Genomic DNA, 24,328 nt, shown 5'->3' on the forward strand with positions numbered 1-24,328 from the left:
CTCCAAAGATCTGAAAAGATTTGGACACTTGGAGAATCTGATGTCGTGTCATTAGAAAAGCTTATAGGAGAAGCCATGCCTAGTGGGAGAGGTAATTGCATCTGTAGTCCAGGAACATTATTGCAAGTCCGCTTATGATTAGCAACATATTACTGTTGGAATATTAAATGCAAAAGGCCGTTTGCCCCTGGAGCCAAACGCCCACCTACCACCCTTGACGGATTGCAGAACAGACAGAAAACATGAATGTGGTAGGTGAGTTTTCAAATTTGGAAAAGAGGGGGAAATTTTTTGTGGTAGAAGACAAAAGGAATGTCTCACTTTCATTATATAAGCAGTAAGTTGAAGTTCAGCAGAGCAGAGAAGATTAGAAGTTGCAGAGAGAAGAGAAGTGATCAGCAGATCCAGTCGTCAGAGTGCAGAGATAGAAGCAAGTTCATTTCATGCCTGCAGATGCATGTATTTCTTCTCTGATCATTCTGCAAGTTTATTGTTTGTTGAGTTCGTCCTGTTGAAGTAGTGATTGCTCCAAGCACTATTGTATGTAGCTATTAGAGCTGCAAGTTTCAAGTTTTGAAGTTTGAAGTTGTTTAAAGTTTTAGGGTTATTTTAGGGTTTTCTGGTTGAAGCCGAATGCTCCCAGATTTTGTAATGGTTTAATCAAAGTTGAATAGAAAACAAGGAGGCATACTAGAATACATTGTTCTTCTTCTATTCATTGCATTTGAGAAGTTTGTTTGGAAGTTTCAAGTTTTGGTTCTCTGATTTTAATGGTGGAAATGTTCACGTAATAGTTCTGTCACTCGGTATTGTCTTTGGTAGAAGTCATTTTTCTGCAGTTCAACCTGAGTTCACTTGGTACCTTATTCTACCGAGCTCCACTTTGAAGTGGCTACCGAGTTCACTAGTGTAACATACGGTTTTCCCAGGTCTAATTTTAACATCTATCATAACCATAGAATACAGTTTTAACTTTGACTTCATAAGAAGGCAGTTACATCATTCATGTTCATGTAAAGAAGATTACCATTAAAGTCAATTAAACAAAATTTCTTAACTAAATACTTGAAATACCTTTTAATGAAATTTCTTCAGAAATTAAAATCTCGGAAAAACTAAGACTGAAATTCATCTAAGTATGCTTCTGCAACCACTCGGGTTAGTCCACAAATATACTATAACAATTTTTCAAATCGACTGCTATCTCAAAAATCATTTGATGAATACCACTAAATACTAATATAACTTAAATTAGGGCATCACACATCATCTTACCAATTAGGGCATCAATTACCATTAGTTTATTTAGGGCTTCTGGTACTGCTTTACCACTTAGGGCTTTTGCGACCACAGATTCAATTTAGGGCTTCCGCGACAACGGATTTTATCTAGGGTTTTTGCGACGATAGATTCAATTTAGGGCTTTCGCAACCACGAATTCAAGTAGGGTTTTCGATACCACGGATTCAGTTAGGGCTTCCAAAACCACCATATCAATTAAGGTTCCAACTGTCACGCAACCAATTAGGGCTTCAGATTTCTTTTCCTTTCGATTGCTTATCTGTGACAATTTCTCAAGATTAGATAATTACTTATATTCAATATTAATTTATATGAAGTAAAATGATGATAACAATGAAATACCTCAATTTAATTTTACCTTCTCATAAACAAAAATGATAATACCTGTTTTCGATAAACAATTGATTTCATGGCTTATCTCTGTTTGACGCATATCTGACATCTTGAGAGAGGTGAAACATTGCCAGGGGCTTTACCACCCAACCTCGGACCACAATATATATATCCCCACATGATCTCTAACGAGAAAGGCCCTCCCTACCCGGAATTGACAGGGAACATCTTACCATTCACAGGGCATCATGATATATAACACGCCATATGACTTGGCAGCAGGAGATCATCATAATAGGAATATGTATGAGCTATTATTAATTCATATTAAATGATATATATTAAAATGTCATAACTGATATTACTGGTTCTTATTTTTGATGAATCTTTCCTCACGCCTCCTCAACCTCATTAGGCCTCCAAGCCCGTGATTTCCAGGTGCTTGTTTAATATTAATAAATTCACTCTTGCAGGGAATGAATGTTTGTAATACATTCTGAACTGAATTAGTTAATCACAGTTTTTCATTGCATATCCATATCTTTTATACATGTTTAATACTCTCTTATGAATAAGGAAACATTTATGGTTTAAGGCAGTTTTCCAAGAACTAGAATTCTTTTACTGACCACCCCGATTCAGTCTGCAATTATATTAATGAAAAAGAGACACATTGAAAATTCTTGATTCAACAGTTGCATTAGAAAGAAAAACGCGATTGGCCATTCTAAATTTGGCAACAATCTTACTTGTCTCCTACGCTTATATCTTCAACCAATTTTCAATATCGATATCCTTGAAAAAAAAATTCTCAATACACACAGATACAACAGATGAACTCATATTATATCCAACCTGCAAACTAGAAAAGAACAATTTATTGCACTCACTAACCATCAACAGATCTTTAGATCAGTGTCTCCTCGGTGCCTGAATCGTTACATCTTATGCCTATTCATAAAATTAAGACTCTACATTGTCAGAATTTCCTTGGTATTCATAGTTGATCATTATTACTGTTTGTTTGTTTGAGAACATAGCTTTTCATGACAAAATCTACAGATTTAAGACATACGTGGTTTGATAAAGGTATAGTCTGTATTCAAAAGTATTTTTGAATTAAGTGATGGCAATCGGTAATATCAGACAATGAATAAGATGAGAACATAAAGTTTTATTACTTCCTTTATCGGCTTCTATCATAAGCATCAACTACTTTATTAGTAATCATGTAAACAAGCTCTGTTGGCATTTTCTAATATTTTGAGCACAAGGTAAACATCAGGACTCTATTTTGTGCACACAACTCTTACATTTTGTATCAACCCGACCCAAAAAAGACAAGAAAACATGAGTGAAAGAAGTTAAAAATGATTTAGTACATCCTTACTTGGCTATAGATTACTGTGTGCCCTGCTTTGTTAACTCTTCAAATACCTGCTGAATTTGTTGTTCAGTGATGCACAAGATTGATCTCGTGTAAGCTCAGAGGTATGATATCGCGCTAGGCAGGAATGATGTTGCAGGTGATAACGTTTTGTAGAATGGACGACATATCTTATTAGGGTGTTAAACGTATTTGCAAAAGAAGAATTTGAGACGGATATAACAGGATACAAGGCAAATAGACAAACTCGGGTTGCAGAATAGTGAGGTTTTGAGACTATGGCGGAAACAAGAACAGACGGGTATCTTGTTGGTGATGTCTGAAAACGACAAGGCAACCATATAAAAAGATAATGAATGGCTTTTCAGCTTCTGCCGTTACAAGACTCAAATGCGCTTTGAATTCCATCAAATGGAAAAATGAATCGTTGGAACAAAGGTGAAAAAGTTTTATTAATATTATTTAATGTTTAAATCGATGACTAAGTGCTAACATTAAAGAATATTAAATTAGAAATAATAGAGCTGGAAAGTGAAAATAACACAAATATTATTATAATTCGAAAGTACATCATTCTATTAATTTATTAACATATAAAGATGCCAAAATATTTTTATATTCAAATGCACATATATAAACTATTATTAAAAATAATATGACGAAAGATAATTTAAAATCTTTTAAGAGTACGTTTATATTTAAACTTAATTAATTAAATTTAATTAATTATTAACAACTCATGCAATTCCAGAGATGAGTCCTGTTACAAATCGCTTGGTCCTCTACCTGTCTGTCCAATGATGGTGATGCCCTGCCTAATTCTTTTCTGACAATGCTTCCACCCCTTCGACAAGCTCCTTGCAAGGAATTTCTCTGTAATTAAATTATAAATTATAAATAAACATATTAGTTAATCTTTCATCTTAATTCCATGAATTCGCGATTAACGAATAACTAGCATGTCATCTTCACTTGAAATCATAACGACTAACCATCTTACCATTTTGCCAGATTATATCAAATTAAACTACTAACTGACTTCATGTGAACTTCAACGTCTATATTTCAAGCTAGGTCAAAAATTGGGATGTAACAACTCGGTACCTTCTTCTACCGAGCTCCACCCTCTAGTGGCTTCTGCGTTCACTCGGCATCCACACTACCGAGCTCACTTGGCATCCATTGGTGCCGAGTTGTTCTTCATTTGCTGAGCTCACTCGGCACTCTCCTGTCACTCGGCACCTTCACGTGCCGAGCAATTTATTTTAAAGTTGTGAATTTATTTTAATATTTCTTCACAATTACATCATCAACTAAGTCTATCTATGTTAAGTCAAGACCTGACATACATAACCTTGGGGTCATCCCACTTGATCAAGTATATCAGCATTTAAGATTTCCATTTTTTAAGATTTAGAACCAGAAGGCATAAAATAAATATCAGATATATTAAAAAGACAAGAATACCAAGGGTAGCCTGGAAAAATCCTCCTCGAGGGAATGACCAAACCACACCAAAAAATATCACTTTATTAAATAATAATGAATGTCTGATTACAAAACTCCGATTTCTGAGACTACACTCACTTGAGGAACAAATCACAGCATTCACTCTCCAAAATTATTGACTGATAAACAAGATTTCTCCTTTATAATAAAGCATCTGCAAATGTAATGGATGGCAAAAACCTGCAGAAGAATTACAATAGTCTAGACCAGATACAAAAAGACAACACAAAAAATTCCTACAGCAATCAAACATCAAAGTGACACCCTACCAATCATGATCACATTAATATTCACCAATAAAAGCTACATCTATAACTCCTGTAACAGTACTCAGAAAAAAATCATCCTCACAATACATATCGCAGAGAGAGCACAAAACCAACATTACAGAATAACTCTTAAGACCCAGAGTGGTGACACTTCATTGAGTTTTTTGACTCAGCAGCCACAAACACATGTGACTCTATGCTGATTGACAGTTATGCATTAAATGACCCTTTGAATTCCAAAAACTATACAATAAAACAATTTCTTCAATTTCTGATTGCCAATAAGAATGAAAAGGAAGATGCTATGACCCCGATGGTAATTACAAAAAATGTAACCTTTCACATGCTCACTTTGAAGACTCTTCATAGTCTTCAGCGTTTGAAATCCAAGATGTGAGGCTCTTCGAATAGATGACTGTCCAGCATTGAAGACACATCGCAGTCTCAATGTACTCAAACATAATAAAGGATTTGAGTACACAGCAGAAGACAGTATAGAAAAAATCTCAAACATAATACTGATACACTCATCACATGTACACAGATAACTCCTGCAGCTACCAAACTTCATCACTTTTAAAATGAGACGATAGAATATACTCTGTATATTTTATCAAATGGTGCTTGCAAACAACGTCATCAATAAAAACCTCCCTAGAAGTCACATGATCTCTCTCAAAAAACTACTTCTGTATCGCAATCCTGTATGCCCACCCTGATGATGGTGAATGTCTTTTGAAGCCTCAAAGGGGTTAAAATACCCCCAACCTATCTATCTTTTCTCCCTTGGATGTATTCAGCATGATGGGCCCAGTGATCTCTTGTTTGCAGCTTTGTCTTTGGGAGTATTATCCTACATTGTCAGCAGACTGTGATGTTGAGCTCCTTCTATGCCGCATTGTTTTCTTTGTATGTTGTGAGTTCTTGAGAGCTCATAAAGGTGAGAAGCTTCTGGAGGATTGAGGAAGTGTTATCGTGTAGCATGGGTTACCTGCTTCTATTTGTGCAATCATATTTTTTTCAGCCTAGACTTAGTTTCTCTCCCTCCTGACATAAGGCATGGTCACTTGAGGGTCCAGCTGCTGTCTGTTAAGCTCCATTGTTTTGCAAGTGCCATTTTATAGTCCTTTTTATCATTTTTGCTTCAATTTTAATTATGTTTCTAGTTTAGTTAGGTCTAGTCGCCAGGGAGCTTCCTCTAATACTTTGAAGAATGATTATACTATGTGTTTTTTGGAAATAGACAAATTAGAACACTAATAATTCTGATCTAGATCTACTGAGCATACTAAATACTTTCATTTTAAAGCATGTTTTTATGTAATTTTCAAAAAAATGCGATGTGCTCAAATTTTTTTTTGGGTTTTCATCCTGTTAATTTATTTTGAGTTTCCTTATATTGAGTTTTATTCGTTTTTGTTTTGTGCATATAAAAATTTATTTCTTTGATTGACAATTATGAAGTTTTTGTAGATTTGAGTCTTGTTAGAGATTCTATGCATGGTTAAACATTGAAAGACTTGTTCTACTGCAGGACTGCTTTATGTAAAACATGGAGGCTTTTGTACCTATGTGCATCAGCAATGTGTCCTGGAAATGAAATCGCATCCACTTTTCTAGATTATATTCATGAGGCTGTCAAAGCATTGGAAAATGACCATGAAATACACACAGTAGTTTTGACAGCAAGAAAATCACTTGAGTGGTCTCTGAAAAATGGTCAAAGGAAGTATATTCCATCTAAAGAAGAGTTGGAAGCTATTTTGGTTGGAAGGAAGCTTAAAATAGCTGTTTTCTTTCTCGATGAAACTTATGAAGATATTACCTATGATATAACCACTACTATTGGTGAAGCAGTGCAGGTATTGAAATACCTCAATAATTGCAGATGTCCTACTGTGTGAACAAAAACTAGTTACAATATGTTAAGAGACATGAGATTTGACCTGAAGCCAAACTTTGAATTAAAGCACAGCAGAATATATAACTCAAATCAGATTTAAGATATATACTGTTACATAGAGATCATTGAGTTTGCAAGCTTGCCCAATTAAATACCTTAAATGTACTGTTTGCAGGAACTTGCTGGCATTATCAAGTTGTCTTCCTATACAACATTTGGTCTTTTTGAATTTCGAAAGAAGGCAGAAGTTCCAAAAAGTGGGGAGATTGAGGCAGGTAAGTTTATGGTCTGGGAATTATTGTTTCAAGTTCTGATTTTTGTTATTGGAAAAGTTTTATTTAATAGATTTGCAGCTGTAAGTAAGTGGGTTTTCTGCAAGAATGGTCCTTTTGACAGGAATTGTTTTTAACCAGAGGAATACTTTATCTTGGATGAAAATAAGTATGTGGGAGATATCTTGGCTGAGTTTAGTGCAGCTAAAGAACAAAGAAAAACTGAAAACCCTCAGTTTAAGCTGGTCTTCAAAAAAAGATTATTTTGTGATCTTGATGATTCTATTACAGATCCTACTTATGTGAAGCTTTCATATGTCCAGGTAATTGAACAACACTTTGGCTTTTATGAGCTGTGAAGAAAACCCAAAGTTGTGAAATTTTTTTATTTCCATTTTTTTGGTTTTAGTATCATATGGTGCTTTGCTCTTCTCAAATTCATCACTTAGGAATCCCTTTCAAAATAATGGTAAGGCCAATTGATGTGCTATTATGTTTATTGTAGTCACAACATGACTACTTGATTGGTAATTATCCTGTTGGAAGAGATGATGGAGTACAACTAGCAGCATTGCAAATATTGGTGGAAATTGGCCATGTTGAAAATCATGAATCGTTTCTGTGAGTTATTCATATTCTAATCTCAAATAAGGATAAAAAGGAACATTTTCTCGACCGAAGGATCAATGTAACAGCCTTTTTTTTTAAAGGAATCAACATTGAATTTGCATGTGATTTTCATAACCCACTTTGTTGGATTTTATTTAAAACTGTATATTCTAACAATTTTCCCTCTATTTTATTCATGAGATAAATGTTTACATGTTTTGTGGAATGAAGTGATGATATGGTAGATAAGTTCTCACTTTTTTGACTGGTATTGTAGTCTGGCATTCCCTGATTTCAACCATGAATAATAGTAGCTCATCAAAATTTCCAGATTCAAAATATTTTTTCTTAAACACAAATCATACTGGAAATTTTAGTTTATTTGAGTTAAAGAATCCATGTAAATTTTTGTCGGTATTTGTTTCTAGAGATTTTTCTGTACTGGCTGAGCACTACCTTCCAAGTGAGCTGGCATCATCAAGGGCCAAAAAGGAGTGGGAAATAGATGTCATAGCACACTACCATTCTATTGTAGGGTTCAATACTTATCAAATTACATACTTTCAGTATTATATATTATATACTTTCAAGTGTAGAGTCCCTCTAAAATTATTTTTAATATGCTATCTTATATTGTAGGTACATTTATCTAAATATGAAGCAAGAAAAAAAGCAATTTCCATTCTTCATGCCTTGCCCTATGGAAATTCTGTATTTTATAGTGTGAGGAAATTGGAGGATCCCATTGGGTTATTGCCAGGACAAGTTATTCTTGGAATCAACAAGAGAGGGGTTAGTATGACTTTATTGTTCTATACCATATTGTTCATGATCCCTTGTTATCTCACTCATTGTCTTTCATAACAATGGAAAGTGTAACATGGTAAACTATAACAATAAGAATTCTAATGCAATTTCCAATAAATTCATAAAAAAATAAACTTACACCTATCTATCCTTATAAACAGAAATGAAGTTGTTTCTCTTTCAGATGATAATGAATACTTTTTTCGATAGCCAAATTAACTACTTTCAAGTGAGCGGGAATAAAAAGCATTAATAAAAGAAGTGTTTTCAAACCACATGTACATAACTAGAACAGATTTCAACTACTGTCGTATGAAATTGAGTGAAATTGTATAACAATAATAATTGCTTTCATTTCAAGTAATAACAAGAGCATAAGAGAGGAGGATTACTGTGCTTTTATCCATTATGAAAGTTTATCTTTCTTTCCTTCTTTATGGAGGAAGAGCATCATCAGAGGCTTCACCTCCCAACCATTCAAATCCTTTGCGTAACTTCCTTTCAAAAGCAGCCAAATCATCATGCAAAAATTATGCTAGGTCTAGTTGCCATTTGAGCCTGGTGTTTAGAACCTACATCATTCTTAATCGGTCTCTCCTTCTCATTTCCTTCCTTTACAAGTATGACCTTCCTAAGTAGATGTGTATTTCAGGTTCATGTGAACTGACGGTTGCATGCTTTTTACATTGTGTCACCTTGGCTAAGGTTTATAAATATGCTAGCACCTTTTCTGCTGTCAGATTTCACCACCCTTGTATTTATCCAATAGCACCTGAGATTTCCTTGTTCAAGAGAGGATAGAATATACCTGGTTTTTATTCTGTTTTGGGGGCATGTAAATATCCTCATCAATGAAGATGTTAAAAGTAGACTTGATGTAATGGGAAAATTTCTTATACGTGTAATGGAGTGTCAATCAATTTGACTCAACTTTAAAACAGAACTCATCTTTATTTTCAAATTTTCCAATCTACTGCGAAGATTGCATTTTGTGATCTTTACTGCTGCCAATTATTTTTTAAAAATGGGTTTCCTTTTGTATTCTGACCACTTGAACTTGCTTCCCTGAGTGCTGCCAAAAACTCAATCGAATCTCTCTTTCTATCTTTCTTCAGTGAAAATAAAGTGCACTTTCAATGTGGACCCTTTACTAGAAACTTCTTTTTTGAATGAAAGGTAACATTTATGTGAAATAATTTTTCAACTTTTTAATATTATAATTTTATCTTCCCAAACATCTATCTCTGGGTAAAGAAAATATTCTTCTGTGACTGAATAATATCTTATTGGGTAAATATAACCATGCCAGCAAAACTTGTAGGCTTTAATTATTTTCTGCATCATATTTTGATCATTTTCATATTCATGAATGCAACAAAGGATTATGTCTTACTTATGACATAAATATATGTTTAGTTGAATAGTATATAAGATACATTAATTGAATTTTTATCTTTCAATGCTACTAGATTTTTTAGAGATGTACCATATATACATACAGCCTCAGTTCAGGACTCAAGATTCTACAAATTGTATGTTGGTGTTTGGAGCATGTTCTCAAGCGAGATAAAAATGACCGAGTTTTCCTTTTATGATAAGAAATATTTTTCTTTCCATTTTTTCTGACTTGTCAGTCCTGTTTCAGGTGCATTTCTTTCGTCCTGTTCCAAAAGAGTTCTTGTATTCTGCAGAACATCGTGACATTGTGCAGTTTGGAAGTAATGATGTTGCAATTTTCATCAAAACAAGAGTTGCAGGAGAACTGTGGATTTTCAAATTTGAGACAAAACAGGTATATCCAGGCCAATCTATCAAGCATTCTCTTTCTAGATAAATTCATTGTTCCCCCAATATAAAATTGTTTAGTACAAATACAATAACATACATTATTGGCTATAGGTAAAGGTTGTGTGAAGTGAAGATATGTGTGTGGTACTACTAGTAAATTGTCTTGGGTTATAGAATGGCCGACTCGTGGCACACATAACATTTGTCTTGTTCATTGATAGTTTACTTTAGATTCAATAATTTTAGGGCTAGTCAGCCTATTTGGGAATTATTGGGTCACAATAACTGAAATATGTTATGACTAGGAGATTTCAGTTTAGTATTTGGTATCATATCTCTGAATTCTATTCTTAGTAAAAGATCATGAAGGTTGCCTTCCGAAGTAGTTCAGATTTATATTCAGCAAATTTTCATTCAGTTCTTCTATATTGCATGTATCTGCTCTTTTTTGTTCTTATTTGTGATTTATTCCTGTTATTATCTATGTTTTGTGTATTGAGTTGTATAGTGCTATTTTTATTGTATTTAAGTGATACAGTTATTTTTCTACAAACAATATTATATGTATGATTTGGGCCAGAAATTCTATGATGTAACTTGGCCCTAGATCAAGTGCATTCTAACTAAAAAATTGGTGCAATTTACCAGACTTTAGTTTGGTATTTGGCTGAAGCCCTGATAAAACATTTAAAAGATGATTCTAGAGAGCATTTTATTCTGGTAAAAAAGGGACTTCGCCTTGATTTTGCAGTTTATGCAATATAGGATTTGTCTATATGAGGTAATTTTTTGTCTTAGTAATTTGCACACTTGTGCAAGATAGTATATGTTCAATTCACATTGCCGTTTGTTCACAATGGTATATAATCTTATTGATAAACCTAATTTGTAAGGTAGTTTATAGGGTTTGAGTTGTTGCACCTTCATGCAAGATGGTAGTTTTAGTATTGATCTTGATAAGGTGATTGCAATAGTATAGGTTGTAGATGACCCTAATTTTGATTGGGTCAAATATTGCAACTTGGGAGATCTTTCCACTGAAGAAGAGGGCAAGCCTTCCTAGGGAAGATATATTCCAACGATGATGCTGATTTATAGAGGGAGCAAGCGATTAATCCATAATTGAATCAATGGTTTAATACATAAGTAGACTATAATTTGATGCTGGTTTATAGAGGGAACATGCGATCAATCCATAATTGAATCAAAGGTTGAACACATAAGTAGACTTAGTTTAATTGCGATTAGGGATCAACCCTATACCTTACACTCAAGTCACACATCAAGCATACCTACTCATACTTACGATAGTTGAAGCAAAGGATAAATACTAGTAATTGCACCCTAGTGTACAATGGGTATGCTGAAAAGGTGTGGAAGGTCCTTTAAGAAAAATTGGTCTATTTTTTTCCATTAATTTTGTATATTACATGAGGTTAATTGCTATGCCATAAAGAATATGATGTTTTATTGTGCAAAGAAGCAATAGCTTCAAATCAAATATGCATCCACTTGTCGGAATCCAATCATGACTATAAATTTTTTTAAATCGGGATGATAATAAAGTTTTATTACCAATAGGTTCATGTTATGTTTAAAATGGTGTGATAGAGAGGGGGCTAGGTGGTGGAAGAGAGGGCAAAGAAATAGAGATAAATAAATACAATGGAGATGGAGAAAGAGAGAGAGATGGAGAGGAGAGAGGTATAGAGAGACAAATATAGAAATGATATAGGAATAGAAAAATAAACAGGAGAGATAAAAGATAAATATAGTGATAGGAAGTGATATGGAGAGGAGATATGGTGGCAAAGAGAAATGGATAGATAACTAGATAGAGTTAGACGGATAGATGGAAGAATAAATATGAGAGGTAGATATAGAGAGAAAGAAAGATACATAGGTCTAAAAAGAGGGACACACTTTTCCATGATTATTTCTTGTTTGGAGTTATCTTTTGTGGAGGTGTCTAAGGACCATTGATCAATTTTGTGTCACAGTATCCTCCTAATCATCTTTGTCCTTTTTTGTAGTAATCAGTCTAGGAAGGTTGTTTTGTTTCTTTGTTCAAATAGAATGCTCTTGCAACATCACATGAGATTATGTAATGGGTGTCTTGTTTACAAAATATACATTTTTGTTTCTTCATTACCCATGATTCTGATGCATAGTAACCTAAGTTCGCACTATTTTACCAAGTACCATCTTTTCTTCTATTGTTCTGGTCTCTTCCCCCATGTCAATGATAGTTTGATTGTTTGTTATCATCCAAATAGTCTTGGCTAATTTTTGCATTTCAATTATCTTGCCAAGGTGGTATTTGTTATCAGAATCATTGCTTTGATTCGTATTGTAATAGTGGATAGGGAAACATTGATTTGCTTGTTGTCCATGGTTTCCATTCTTTGAGAAATCTTTAGTAAGGTGCAGGTCCCGTTCTTGACATATGGCACAATACATAAATTTTTCTCAGATCTATGTAGTTGCTGCTAAGGCTTTCTATGCTCTATCCTTGTGGCATTCAAATGTGCACATCTAGTTATAGTATGTACACTATGCTCTTTTTAAATGCTTAGGCTTATTAGCCCGAATCCCCTTTTGTACCACTAGTTTGTGTTCCTTTACTTGTAAGTTGTCTAGTATTTCAACATTTCTATCCTTAGTTTCCTCCAGGGATGGGCTTCAATTTGAAAATCCATGGTGATAATTGTTAATGTTGTAGCTTTTGTCGGATTGATTTAATTGTGAGATACACTATTATGATTACTAGTTAATCATTCTGATTAGTAATCATTAGACAATTAATGTATACATACATTTAATATATACACAAACATGTATATAATCAGATATAATTAACAATTGTCTAATAATTACTAATCATAAATAATATGTGTTAATGAATAGACATGTCCCTTCATGGGACATGTCTCTCCTTGTCTCATTTGCAATATACATACAAGAGAGATTGCTGCCTTTGGAACACACAAAATGTTGGAAATATAAGAGTAACTGAGAGGGGAGGGGTCAATCAGTTACCACAAAAAATAAATCTCAGATCTCTTAGATGTCAATACAAATCAAAATATAACTTATGTTGAAACTGAATTACTGCTGAAACTTGGTTGACACAGAGGCACTCGGTTAACACTAACAATTTACTATCACTCGGCAAGTACTAAAATATCAATTGTAATTCGGAAAATACTAAACATTCAGATCTTAAGATATTAAGTGTGATTAACCTTAATTAACTTAGTTGCATACACATAAAAGAAATAGCATGAACACAAGTGGCACCAGGATTTAACGTAGAAACCCAATTTGGGAAAAACCACCAATTGCAACTAGTTACTATTTTTCACTCTTCTGAAGTGAGCCCTATTAGGAGCCAACCCTGTTAAAGGTTACAAAACACACTGTTAGGTGTGACCCTGTTAAAGGATTTAATCACCCTGCTAGGAGTGGCCTTGTTAGAGGTCTTTAGACACTTCAATCTAGAAATGCCACCTTGTTAGAGGATTTGGCAACTAGCTGTTAAGCTAACTCTATTAAGAGATTTGATACACTGCTACAATTATTAGAGAGTAACAATGACATGACTTGATTGTTGATGCAACTGTATTGCTGATTTCAGATCTCTTTTTTGGTTTGAATACTTGATCCTCCTTGATTAGATAAAACATTGCAGCTCGGTCAACTCAGGAAACTCTTCTATCCTTCCAATTCGCTTTCTTGGTTTATCTTTTCAATCCCACAACTTGACCTTATACTTTATCTTTTGCCTTGTCAAGTCGGCTTGAATACATTTACAAATATTCAATATTCATCCCTTAAGTCAGCTAGACTTAACAAATAAATTCATCAAACTAAATATTTTGATTTAAGAAAATCCTTTGTTAACCGACCTAGCTTGGTAGACACTAACTCTGAAATGATTTTCCTGTGTTAAACTTCCTTTGGTAACTGAGTGAGCTTGGTTTACACTGGTTCCATGCCAAATTTCCTTTGTTAACCGAGTGAGCTAAGTTAACACTGAACTTCTGTGAACTTCTCTTTGGTGCCTGAGTGAACTCGGTAGACACTGTCTTCTGAACTTGGTTTACTTTAGAATTCTCGATAGACACAGGAAATTGTCTTCATCGCCTGAATGAGCTCGACAGACACTGATTGGTAAAGATATGACATTTTGTATAACATCAAAGAAAATATACAATTGATCAATTGTTTTCAACACAAAAATCACAAGCAATGCTATTACATTTGCAGCGAGCATATCTTAACATGGTATTAGAGCCAAGCTGCAAAAATAAGAAATCATAGAAAAGTAGGAAGAGACAAAACAATAACTAAAGCGGACCTGAAAAGGAAGGAAAAATAAAGAATATTAAAGGGGATTTTAATAAAATAAAAGAGATACCAAAAAAGTCGACTCGCAGTCACAATTATGTGGAACAAAGACAATATAAAAGTGTAGGAAGTGACAATGAAATTACAAATAAAGTAAGAAACAGTCCAAATAAATAAAGAACAACCAAATCGATCAAAATGTCGAACAATGTTGTGAATTTTAGATATTGCATTGGTCATTGATGTCAAAATGAAGGCAGTGAATTAAATTCATATGGCGACAAGCCAGTGAAATATGTATACTTTTTCCAGAATTGTTAGTAAGGAGTAATGAACAGTTACACAACGTATATTATGTACAGTAGTGTGGTAGAATGAATGCTTGAAGAGTTTATACGACATTCAAGGTCGGGCAGTTACAGGTTTGACACTTTACTCTAGTCACAGGGTCAATGCATGTAAAGGATCCTATAACTGTGTTTGAACATTATGATTGCAGTTTTGTTTTATCAAGCACAAATCACAACGATGAATTCAAATAGAATAAGACTTGTATTGACCCTTACCTTGCTATATTTTGGATCAATGCAAAAATTTGGCTACAAGTGTTCAAGTAAGACAAATATATTTATAATATTGTCCAAGGTATTCATTTTGATTGGGAGAAGTGCAAAGGTATCGACAAGTCTGAAGGGATGCAATTTATTCGAAAACATAATTTTACAGAGACCATGAAGGATGTCACAAAGTTTAGGAAGTCCTTTATTTGGTGAAGGTTCTCAATATAATACCAAATCAATTTGTTCCTATTTGACTAAGCTTTTTGTCTCATCATTAGCATGGCAAATTCATCAATAACAAGTGTTCAAGAAAACATTGTTTTATTTATTGGGCAAGCAAGCTAACATATAGGTCCTTTATCATATATTTGAATTTGTATCTTATTGGGCAAACAGGCAACTAAGGAGATCATTATAAATTTATCTAAATAGATGAACTAAGCATTGATATATGGAATCTAAGGGAGTTAATATGTATGACGATCTTACTCTAGTAATATTTACAAGAGAGATATAATGGCAAAGATTGTGTATAATCTCAATTTCTGTGGGAACTGTCTATGTGCATTTTCAATGACAATAACTAGATTGCAATCCTTCAAATGATTATTGCAAACCATCTTAAACCCAAGAGGAAGTATCTAGCAATTCATTGGTGGAGTAAGTTTGAGATAGAGTGCAATATTAATCACGACATATCATAATGCAATTGTCTTATCTAAACATGAGTATAATCGCCATTCAATATGTAGCAAGGGTCAATATCAAGAAGACTAGAGTAGGTGATTACAATCTTTGAAACAATTATTGCAAACCATCTTAAACCCAAGAGGAAATATCTAGCAATTCATTGGTGGAGTAAGTTTGAGATAGAGTACAATATTAATCATGACATATCGTACTGCAATTGTCTTATCTAAACATGAGGATAATTGCCATTCAATATGTAGCAAGGGTTGATATCAATAAGACCAGACTAGGTGACAATCTCTCACACACATGAAAAACTAATATCAATATCCTTCATAAAGAGTAATATTTGATCGTGTAAACTTTTCATGGTCATTTCTTGCCATGTCAAGCAAAGAATCAAACACTCACTATTTTAATAGCATCATTCACTATAGCATATGCACATACCTTGCTTGGTAATAACAATATGGTTGAACAAAAAATTACTAGTGGAAAATATTGATCTTAGTCCTCTTGCACATCCTTGCAAAGTTTAGAGCACACACCTATCAAGCATATATTCTCTTCATGACTATGTTTAGTGATTTGGAAGTAATCTACACTGCCTATGAGACGTTTGTTTCTAAATATATCGATATCTCATTTATCGCATATCTATACCTTGTAATGCAAATATTTATTACTACATGATTGTAATGGTTGGCATCATTGTAGTTCAGAAGAGACAAAAGTTGGGTTCATTGTGATTTAGGGGTTGATTTCTGCTATGGGGAGGATTTAAGGTGATATAGATCTATTTAAATATATTCTCAGCATTAAGAGTGCACCATTGCATTTTAAATATATTGGTTGTAACTAAGAAGACTATTGTTGCGCTTTATAATGGATGAGGAAGAGTGTCTGACGTAGAGATCCTTATAAAATTGTCATTTGAACATTGGGAACATTGTCTTATGATAGAATCTTAGCATGTCTTTGAGAGAGCTATTGCTCGAGGGGCCCTTTCAAGAAAAAATCAGTAGTTATGGTTCTAGAAAGATGGTTTACTCAAATACTTGTTCTTGTAGAAGACTTGTGTGTTTCTACGGACTCAAGAATTAGAGAACTTGTAAGCACATTGTACGCAATAATGTTTAAAGTGTATGGAGGTGAAGCTTATTGTTCAAAGGGTATGCATCCGTGTTAGAGGGAGCAATTGAAGAATCTTCTTTAATCCATATCCCTTAAGTATAAGAGAAGTGTTTTCTTAAAGAAATATTATAAAATTTTCAGTCATGAAGTCATGAGATAACATTAGGAATGTTAATGAGCATCTTGAGATAAGTATTGAGTACTAATTTTATTTGCATATTGTAGTCAATCTCTTAACTATATCCATTCATATAATGTAAGACTTATGCTCTAGTTTTTTCTTGATCCCTAGGGATTGTTTTTTGCAAAGAAGGAAAAGAAGAACACTGATATAAGAGCATATTGGGGTAGTTGGCAATCTTGTATGTTGGTGAGCAGGAGCAGCTAGCTTGGATTTTGTAGACCTTATGTTTTAGGTGGTTAGGGTTATGTTCGAGGCATTTTGCTGGACCTTTCCTATGTGTGCATAAGGATTGGAGTGATAGTGTTGGAGTTAAAGGCTTTTTGGTGACTGCTACTAACATGTTGCTATTTTTTGGGCAGACTTTGGAGATTGTTTTTGCGAGCTTCAATCCGGGAGTTGGCTTGTGGGATCTTAGATGTGGATCGTTGGATGGCGTGTGGTCCTATGTCTAAGGCCGCTTAATGTTATGTTGTCATATGCGTGCATTATGTGTAGTAAACTTGGCGCTTGTCCTAAGTATCTATTTAATTTAGTCTGTCAGGATGACTTGTGGCTTGAGAGTTTATTTAATGTGAGTGTCTATTTAATGTAACTTGCTAGGCCAACTTGTGTCATGGTTTAGTATAAGTAAAAGGTTTGGTGATGTCTTGAATCATTATTTTTTAGTTTAGCATGAGAAGATGGAGTATCTGTGAGGAGCCAAGCTTAGCAGAGCTAGTAGCTAAGTGTGGGTTTGGGAAACAAGAAGGTTTCTCGGTGATTTGCAAGCACAAGTTTAGATTCTTCTTGGGGTTTCTATCAGATTGTGCGTTTGAACTAGCTTGGTTTTGATCTTGCGAGGTCTTGTTGAACTATTATTGTAGTTGCTCTGTATTTGACCATAACCTAGAAGGCCTTTCAACTGAGCATATTTGATGTAAATCTTATGATCCTATTATGAGAATTAGTGTTGTTTTGTATCTAAATATTTGTGTCATTGTTATACTTCCATTGTGTGGTTAGTTGTTGGGGGCTAGGTCATCTCCTTTGGAGGTATAACCCAAAAGGCCTTTCAACCGAGCATGTTTGATGTAAATCTTATGATCCTATTATGAGAATTAGTGTTGTTTTGTATCTAAATATTTGTGTTATTGTTCTACTTTTGTTGTGTGGTTAATTGCTGGGGGCTAGGTCATCTCCTTTGGGGGTACACCTAGCCTTGCATTGCATCAAATAGAAAGAAGTTTACCATCTTTGATGTGATACAAAATTGTTCAACGCTACGAGAGTGGGAATTTTACATTGTGGGGGGAAATAATAAACAATGTTCCATTCCCATTTGAACTGTCCTTGGTGGAGAGATGTCAGAGAAGAGACACCATCAAGGATGTTCTTCCAAGAAAAGAAAATTGGTGCATTAGGCATGCTACCAAAAATTGTTGAGGACTCAATCTTATGACAATAGCTCCAAAGAAGTTTTGATCTAGGATTCATTAGTCATTTGATGTTCATGCTATAGATAAAGTGAGGCTCTTAAAATGAATATCCTTGATGATTGAGATAATGAGTATCCTTCTATAGCAAGAGGGAGCCTAACATTTCAGTAGAGGAAACCTTGGACAAAGAGAGGGAGAAGATAGAGGATATGTTTTAGTTGAGTTCTGAGGATCTTGATCATATTTATTTAGAGGGAGTAGACCATGTCGAGATAGATTCTCTAGTGATAAAGAAACTGTAGTAGTCAGAGGACTATGATTCATGAGATGAAGTTCCATAATTGTAGGCTAAGAGGTCTTTAAGCGAAAGCCTAAACCATAGATGGATACATGGAATACTATTCATTTAGAGTACATTATCACTAAAGGTCTGACAAGTAATCTTTTCTCCAAGCTTTCTGCCAAAGTGATGATTGTACATTATTGACGACAAGCTTGAAGTAATGGATTAGAGCCTTTAGTGAGAGGAAGCCTTAGCATCAATGATTACCTCAGATGTACTTTAGGTGAAAGCCTTTGTTCCACCCTCTGGAAATGTTCATGGTGGATGTCACGTGAGTTACTACATGACTTTATGGAAACATCGTGGAAGGTGATGATCTTTCATTGATGTTTGTTCATGGTTAGTATAGTAAGGTCACGATCTTACAATAGTCTAACCTTCTATCATGATGGATATCATATGGTTGATGTCTAAGAAGATCATGACAAATTCTATCTTGTAAATCAATCAACTAAGGGATAGGTATTGCCACATAGATGTCTATGAGTTTTATTGTATAGATATGTCAAGGTGGATTAACTTCCTTAACAAAACCATGATTATAATGTTCCTATGATAAGTATCATAGAGTGATATGTGTACACATACATTATGAATAATTTGAGTACTTGGTGAATATCATGCGACTTATATTCTGAGGCAATTACTCCTGATATCATGAGATGATATCTGTTGGATGAATATTTTGCAACTACCAGTCTTATGCAAACTCAATCGCAAAATAGGTTGTCTAGCCACAACATGTGAGGCAAAGTCTCTCCTACCTTTACTAGAATGCCCCCCATTCTCACCATTCCTTGGATCAACTCAAGGTTAGCAAGAAGCTATGAGATATTGTTATGGGGTGTTACATATATTCTTTCTTCTTATTTCAAGAAAGAATCCACTTACTCATGGAGCGAGTAATGGGAAAGCTTAATATCTATAACTGCACTTCTATCTAATAGTTGGAAACAATGATACCAATACCGAACACATACTCAAAGGCTGATTGAGAGCGTACTAGCTTAGATCTATGTCTAGTTTTCCTAATTTATAAGAAAAATGTCTACCATTGGGGTGCATAGACTTCCAAAAGTAGAGGATTTCTATGCTATAACTTAATTCTAACTATTTGCATGAATATGAGACAGTAATATTAGATACAGTCAAAGCTTCTAGTCTATATATTATCATAATTGCTCTCAATCAAAGCTTTGGCTCCAATTGTTTATTGTACTTACTATGCTACAATAAACATACAATAATAACATGAATAAAAGATAATAAAAAAAAATCATAGTCACAACTTTCAATTTGTTCTATCGTAATTGTTTCTAGTGAAAGCTTCAAATCCAACTGCTTCTTTCTATTCACTTTTCTTTCAAATTTTCACAACACAATCAAAGTTATGCTTGCACAAGTTTGGTAGAGCTCTCTTGCATATAATAAAAGATGAGTTTTACAATGAGGGGGGCACTGCTTATATAGGAAAAAGGAGGGAGAGAAAGGAGAAAAAGGTGGGAGAAACTCAACCACCTTGACTCTTTCCTAAACTAGGAAAGAAGAATTATTGGATTACATGATTGAAGGTTGTGTAATCGGATGACATGCACATGGATTACATGCAATCTATCTTTTGAAACTACAAAGTTGAAAAAAATGTCGAAATTGCTAAATCAATTCCGTAAATTATCAACAAAGGCTTTGTACTTGGTGATGTAATCATGGATGATCTTTGGATCAAGAGTTCCTATATTCTGCGCTACTGTATTCTCTATGATGAATTGCCAATTTTTATTTGAAAACTTGATCTAATCAATCTTTTTCTCATTCCACAATTCTGAATTCTTCTTTATCAGATTTGCATATTCCAGAGTTTCTGACACTTTGATGTAAACTCAGGATAACTTTTCCATCAACATCTTCAATTGATCTCTCTCTCTCTCTCTCTCTCTCTCTCTCTCTCTCTCTCTCTCTCTCTCTCTCTCTCTCGCTTTCTCTCCCCCTCTCCCTTACATTTTAAAGTGCTTTGGCACATTCCCACACGAACTTAGGTTCTAGGGCTGACATTGGAAAATTGGAGACTAAATGAATATTGCTTCTTTTAATTCAAAGCATTTCTTCTTGACAAGATGTCTGTTCTTTGAAAAAAATTGTGACATATCTAGAAGAGTTTATTGTAGCATTAAGATTTCAAATAATAAAAACATTTTCCAATGTGAGTGGATTGTAATGTCCCCAATTTTGGCAAGCTCCTATAGTGGATTCACTTAGCTCATTATAGCGACCCTCATGAGCTGATAGGGTGATTTGGGGGTCTCAATCATGGACTTAAAAACTTTTAGTCAGACAAATTCAAGTAGTCTCCATATTTTTCAATGCAGATGGTGATGCTAGTAGTTGGTTATCACTTGCGGATGGGGCTATTTATTGCACATGTTGATATTTATTAATTATTTATTGAAGTTTCATTATTATAATAATGTTATAAAATGATGTGTTGGTTAAGTTTCTTAAGTGAAGTAGCATTTGGGAGACTTTGTGCCTATAGGGATTATAAATATGAGCCCATTTGATGAGAAAGGCAATATTGATCATTTTCTTTATTGGCCTGTGAAGAGTTTTTTGACTTTGTTTCTATGCCCTTGCTGAAGTATAAGGGTTTGAGTCTAAGAATTACCTTTGTAATTATCTTGCAAGTTGCTGCTATGGTATAGCAATTTTGCCAATTGCTTCTATACTATTTCTCTCTGTATCTAAGAAGTCAAATTGTGTTGGAAAAATTGCTAGTGTTTGGAGGGATAATTAGAGTTGTTGTGATCATATTACATCTGTGTGTGGAGTTTGGAGATCACTGTGCACATTTGAGAGGTTGTCGTTCATTGACATTAGAACGGTATAGACGCTGCTGGAGCTGCATCCAAATAATCAGACCTCCATCTTGTTTTAGAGCCTGCAATTTGTGATTGTGAGGTTGAGCTAAAGAAATTGGGACCCCACATTGTTGAACCTATATGTAGGGATTAGATAAAGGAGCAACATATGATTTTCTGGGGCTCCGATTAAGTTCTAGACGTTTGAGTTCAAGAATTTTGTGCCAGCCTCTTTCCTCACAAAGCCACACGATAGGATTTAGTCCTATAATTTGTTATTTAGGGCCTGGGATTATAAATAATGGGCCAACATTTAAAATTGGAGGGCTGAACTCATAATTGGTGACCTGTGATCAGAATAGAGGCTCTGCAAATAGCTCATAGGTTGCTACAATCAAGTCAGAGAGTCTGTATATGGAGTTGCAGATGCTCTTGACAAATCAGATAATCAAGACATGGTTTTTGCATCAAAATATATAGGTTTCTTTACATTCAATTTGGGTCTAGTGCAAATTCACCACAATTGTTATCTTTATTGCCATTGATTAAGTTTGCAAGGGGTTGTTAATGTGATCATGATGTTGTCTAATACATTTTAACCTGATATGAAAACATATTGAGTTAATAATACATTGAACCCTTCAACTTGACTTTATTGTGGATCTAATGTGCAAAATTAATAAATTGTTCATTTGAAGTTCAAAATATACTTGGTTGCTGGCACCATTGGATGCTGAGTTTGTAGTCCAAATGTTTGAGAAAATGTTAAACTATAGAATAAATGGTGCTTTATAAAGCTGTAAATGATCTAGGTTATTATAATAGTATCAAAGTGGTTTCCTTCCATCTTTTGGGGTAGGAAATTTATTATTAGTTTAGATCTATCGTTGCATGTGGAGTGACCAACACTCTTGCACTTTCTAGCTATGGGAAGACACTGAAGGCCAAGTAAATTTGGGAGTCGGTAAAGTAGTGTGGAAAATAGCAAGAAATTGAATGCTTTGCGGGAGAGTATGCAGAAAATTTAAGCTACATCAGAAGAGGTTGGCGACAAGATTAGCAGATCCAGTGATAGTTGATATGGTAGCAAGGTATGTAGTTTCTGCCTTTAGAAGACTGACATCGAGGATGCACAGAAGATGGCTTGAGTTCTCTTTGACATGCATTCATGATGTGGGTAAGCCTATGTTCAGTACTACAGTCACTAGTCCTATTTGCAGTCTTGATGATGGACTTTCCACAGAGACATGTAGATGTGTCAGTACCATTTGTGGACAACAACAATGAGCTTTAGTAGGTTGAGAATTCTAGAGTTGATGTTGCAGATAGTGCAGAGGCTATTGAAGTCGTCATTACCATTGGTTTTTAGACTCTCTTGAGGAGGGGATTGTTATTGGAGATTGTGCAAAAACTTTGAGCTCTGACATTTATGCTAGTTGTTGCAATGTTGATTTAGTGTAGGAGACAATTGCTTCCTTAGGTGGGATTGATGAATGTATGGAGTCACCTAGTTGTGATGTTGGTGATTTAGGTGTAACAGTTGAGTCAATAGATGTTGGTTTATGCTCTAGTGTTATCGATTCACAACTTGACATAGAGTCAAGTATGCAGAGTTAGTGACAACAATTGAGGCTCTACTAGGAGATGTGGATGCATATAGTATGGACACATCTAATGATCCATTTGTGGATGCTATGACTTGTATTGGGTATGATATTCCTTGCCAGATATTGAGTGATGACTTCGAGGAGGTTTTGGATGGGCTTGAGGATCACAATTCACAAGGATTTTAGTTTGAGGGGGAAGTAGAGTCATGCGAGGAGTGTGATACTATGAGGGCTTCCACTTTTTCGGTAGAGGTGTCGATTGGGATATCGAGTAGTCGTATCTCAGTTGTAGATGTGTGTGAGTGTAATGGTCCTTGATTCAACACAATCTGAATTTCCCCCGAAGGTAGGTGACAACCAACAATGTATGACCCTTTGAAAGTGGAAGGTAATGTAGGGAAGGTTGTTTGTATTGGAAATAGAAGTTTGTATAGTAAGGAGGATATTGTCTGTACAATAAACAGGGTATTGTTTGTATGGTAAAAAGGATGTTGTCCATATGGGGGATGCAAATGTCTGCACAACGTGGATGTAGTTCTCCATATAGTGGAGAATGGAGGGAGGGGCGTATAAGTGGAATGTTACAACCGTATGGTGTGAGTAGGAAGGGTGGTTGTATATTGTTGGATGGGTATGGCAACTGTACAATGGGTAAAGGTGACGTCCGTACGGTGTATCTAGCGCACACAAGAAGGTGTATGGTTGTGAAGTAGAGTAATATTATGTTGTATGGTCTTGGCTGAGCGAATTCAATGAAGAAGAATATGCTATGCATTTGGATCTAGACAATATGAAGGGAATAGTGCCAGTTATCTAGACAATCACCGAATGTCTGCACAACGTGGATGTAGTTCTCCATATAGTGGAGAATGGAGGGAGGGGCGTATAAGTGGAATGTTACAACCGTATGGTGTGAGTAGGAAGGGTGGTTGTATATTGTTGGATGGGTATGGCAACTGTACAATGGGTAAAGGTGACGTCCGTACGGTGTATCTAGCGCACACAAGAAGG

General features: G+C 34.8%; 1 protein-coding gene and 1 long non-coding RNA gene across 2 annotated transcripts in view; one reads left to right on the forward strand and one right to left on the reverse strand.

Moving 5' to 3' along the window:
* LOC149555066 (uncharacterized) overlaps positions 1–24,328 on the reverse strand; it is a 257,473-nt gene that overhangs the window by 54,773 nt on the left and 178,372 nt on the right. The window lies entirely within an intron of this gene.
* LOC149555067 (kinesin-like protein KIN-14I) overlaps positions 1–24,328 on the forward strand; it is a 285,467-nt gene that overhangs the window by 53,068 nt on the left and 208,071 nt on the right. The window contains exons 5-11 of the mRNA XM_089829100.1: positions 6,335–6,662; positions 6,879–6,978; positions 7,117–7,298; positions 7,481–7,596; positions 8,013–8,115; positions 8,224–8,376; positions 10,037–10,183. Of these exons, the coding sequence (XP_089685226.1) occupies positions 6,335–6,662; positions 6,879–6,978; positions 7,117–7,298; positions 7,481–7,596; positions 8,013–8,115; positions 8,224–8,376; positions 10,037–10,183 (1,129 nt within the window). The remainder of the gene's footprint in view (positions 1–6,334; positions 6,663–6,878; positions 6,979–7,116; positions 7,299–7,480; positions 7,597–8,012; positions 8,116–8,223; positions 8,377–10,036; positions 10,184–24,328) is intronic.

This window comes from Cupressus sempervirens, chromosome 5, assembly GCF_028749045.1.
Source record: "Cupressus sempervirens isolate cs-2001-9-10 chromosome 5, ASM2874904v1, whole genome shotgun sequence".
In the NCBI taxonomy this organism is placed as follows: domain Eukaryota; kingdom Viridiplantae; phylum Streptophyta; class Pinopsida; order Cupressales; family Cupressaceae; genus Cupressus; species Cupressus sempervirens.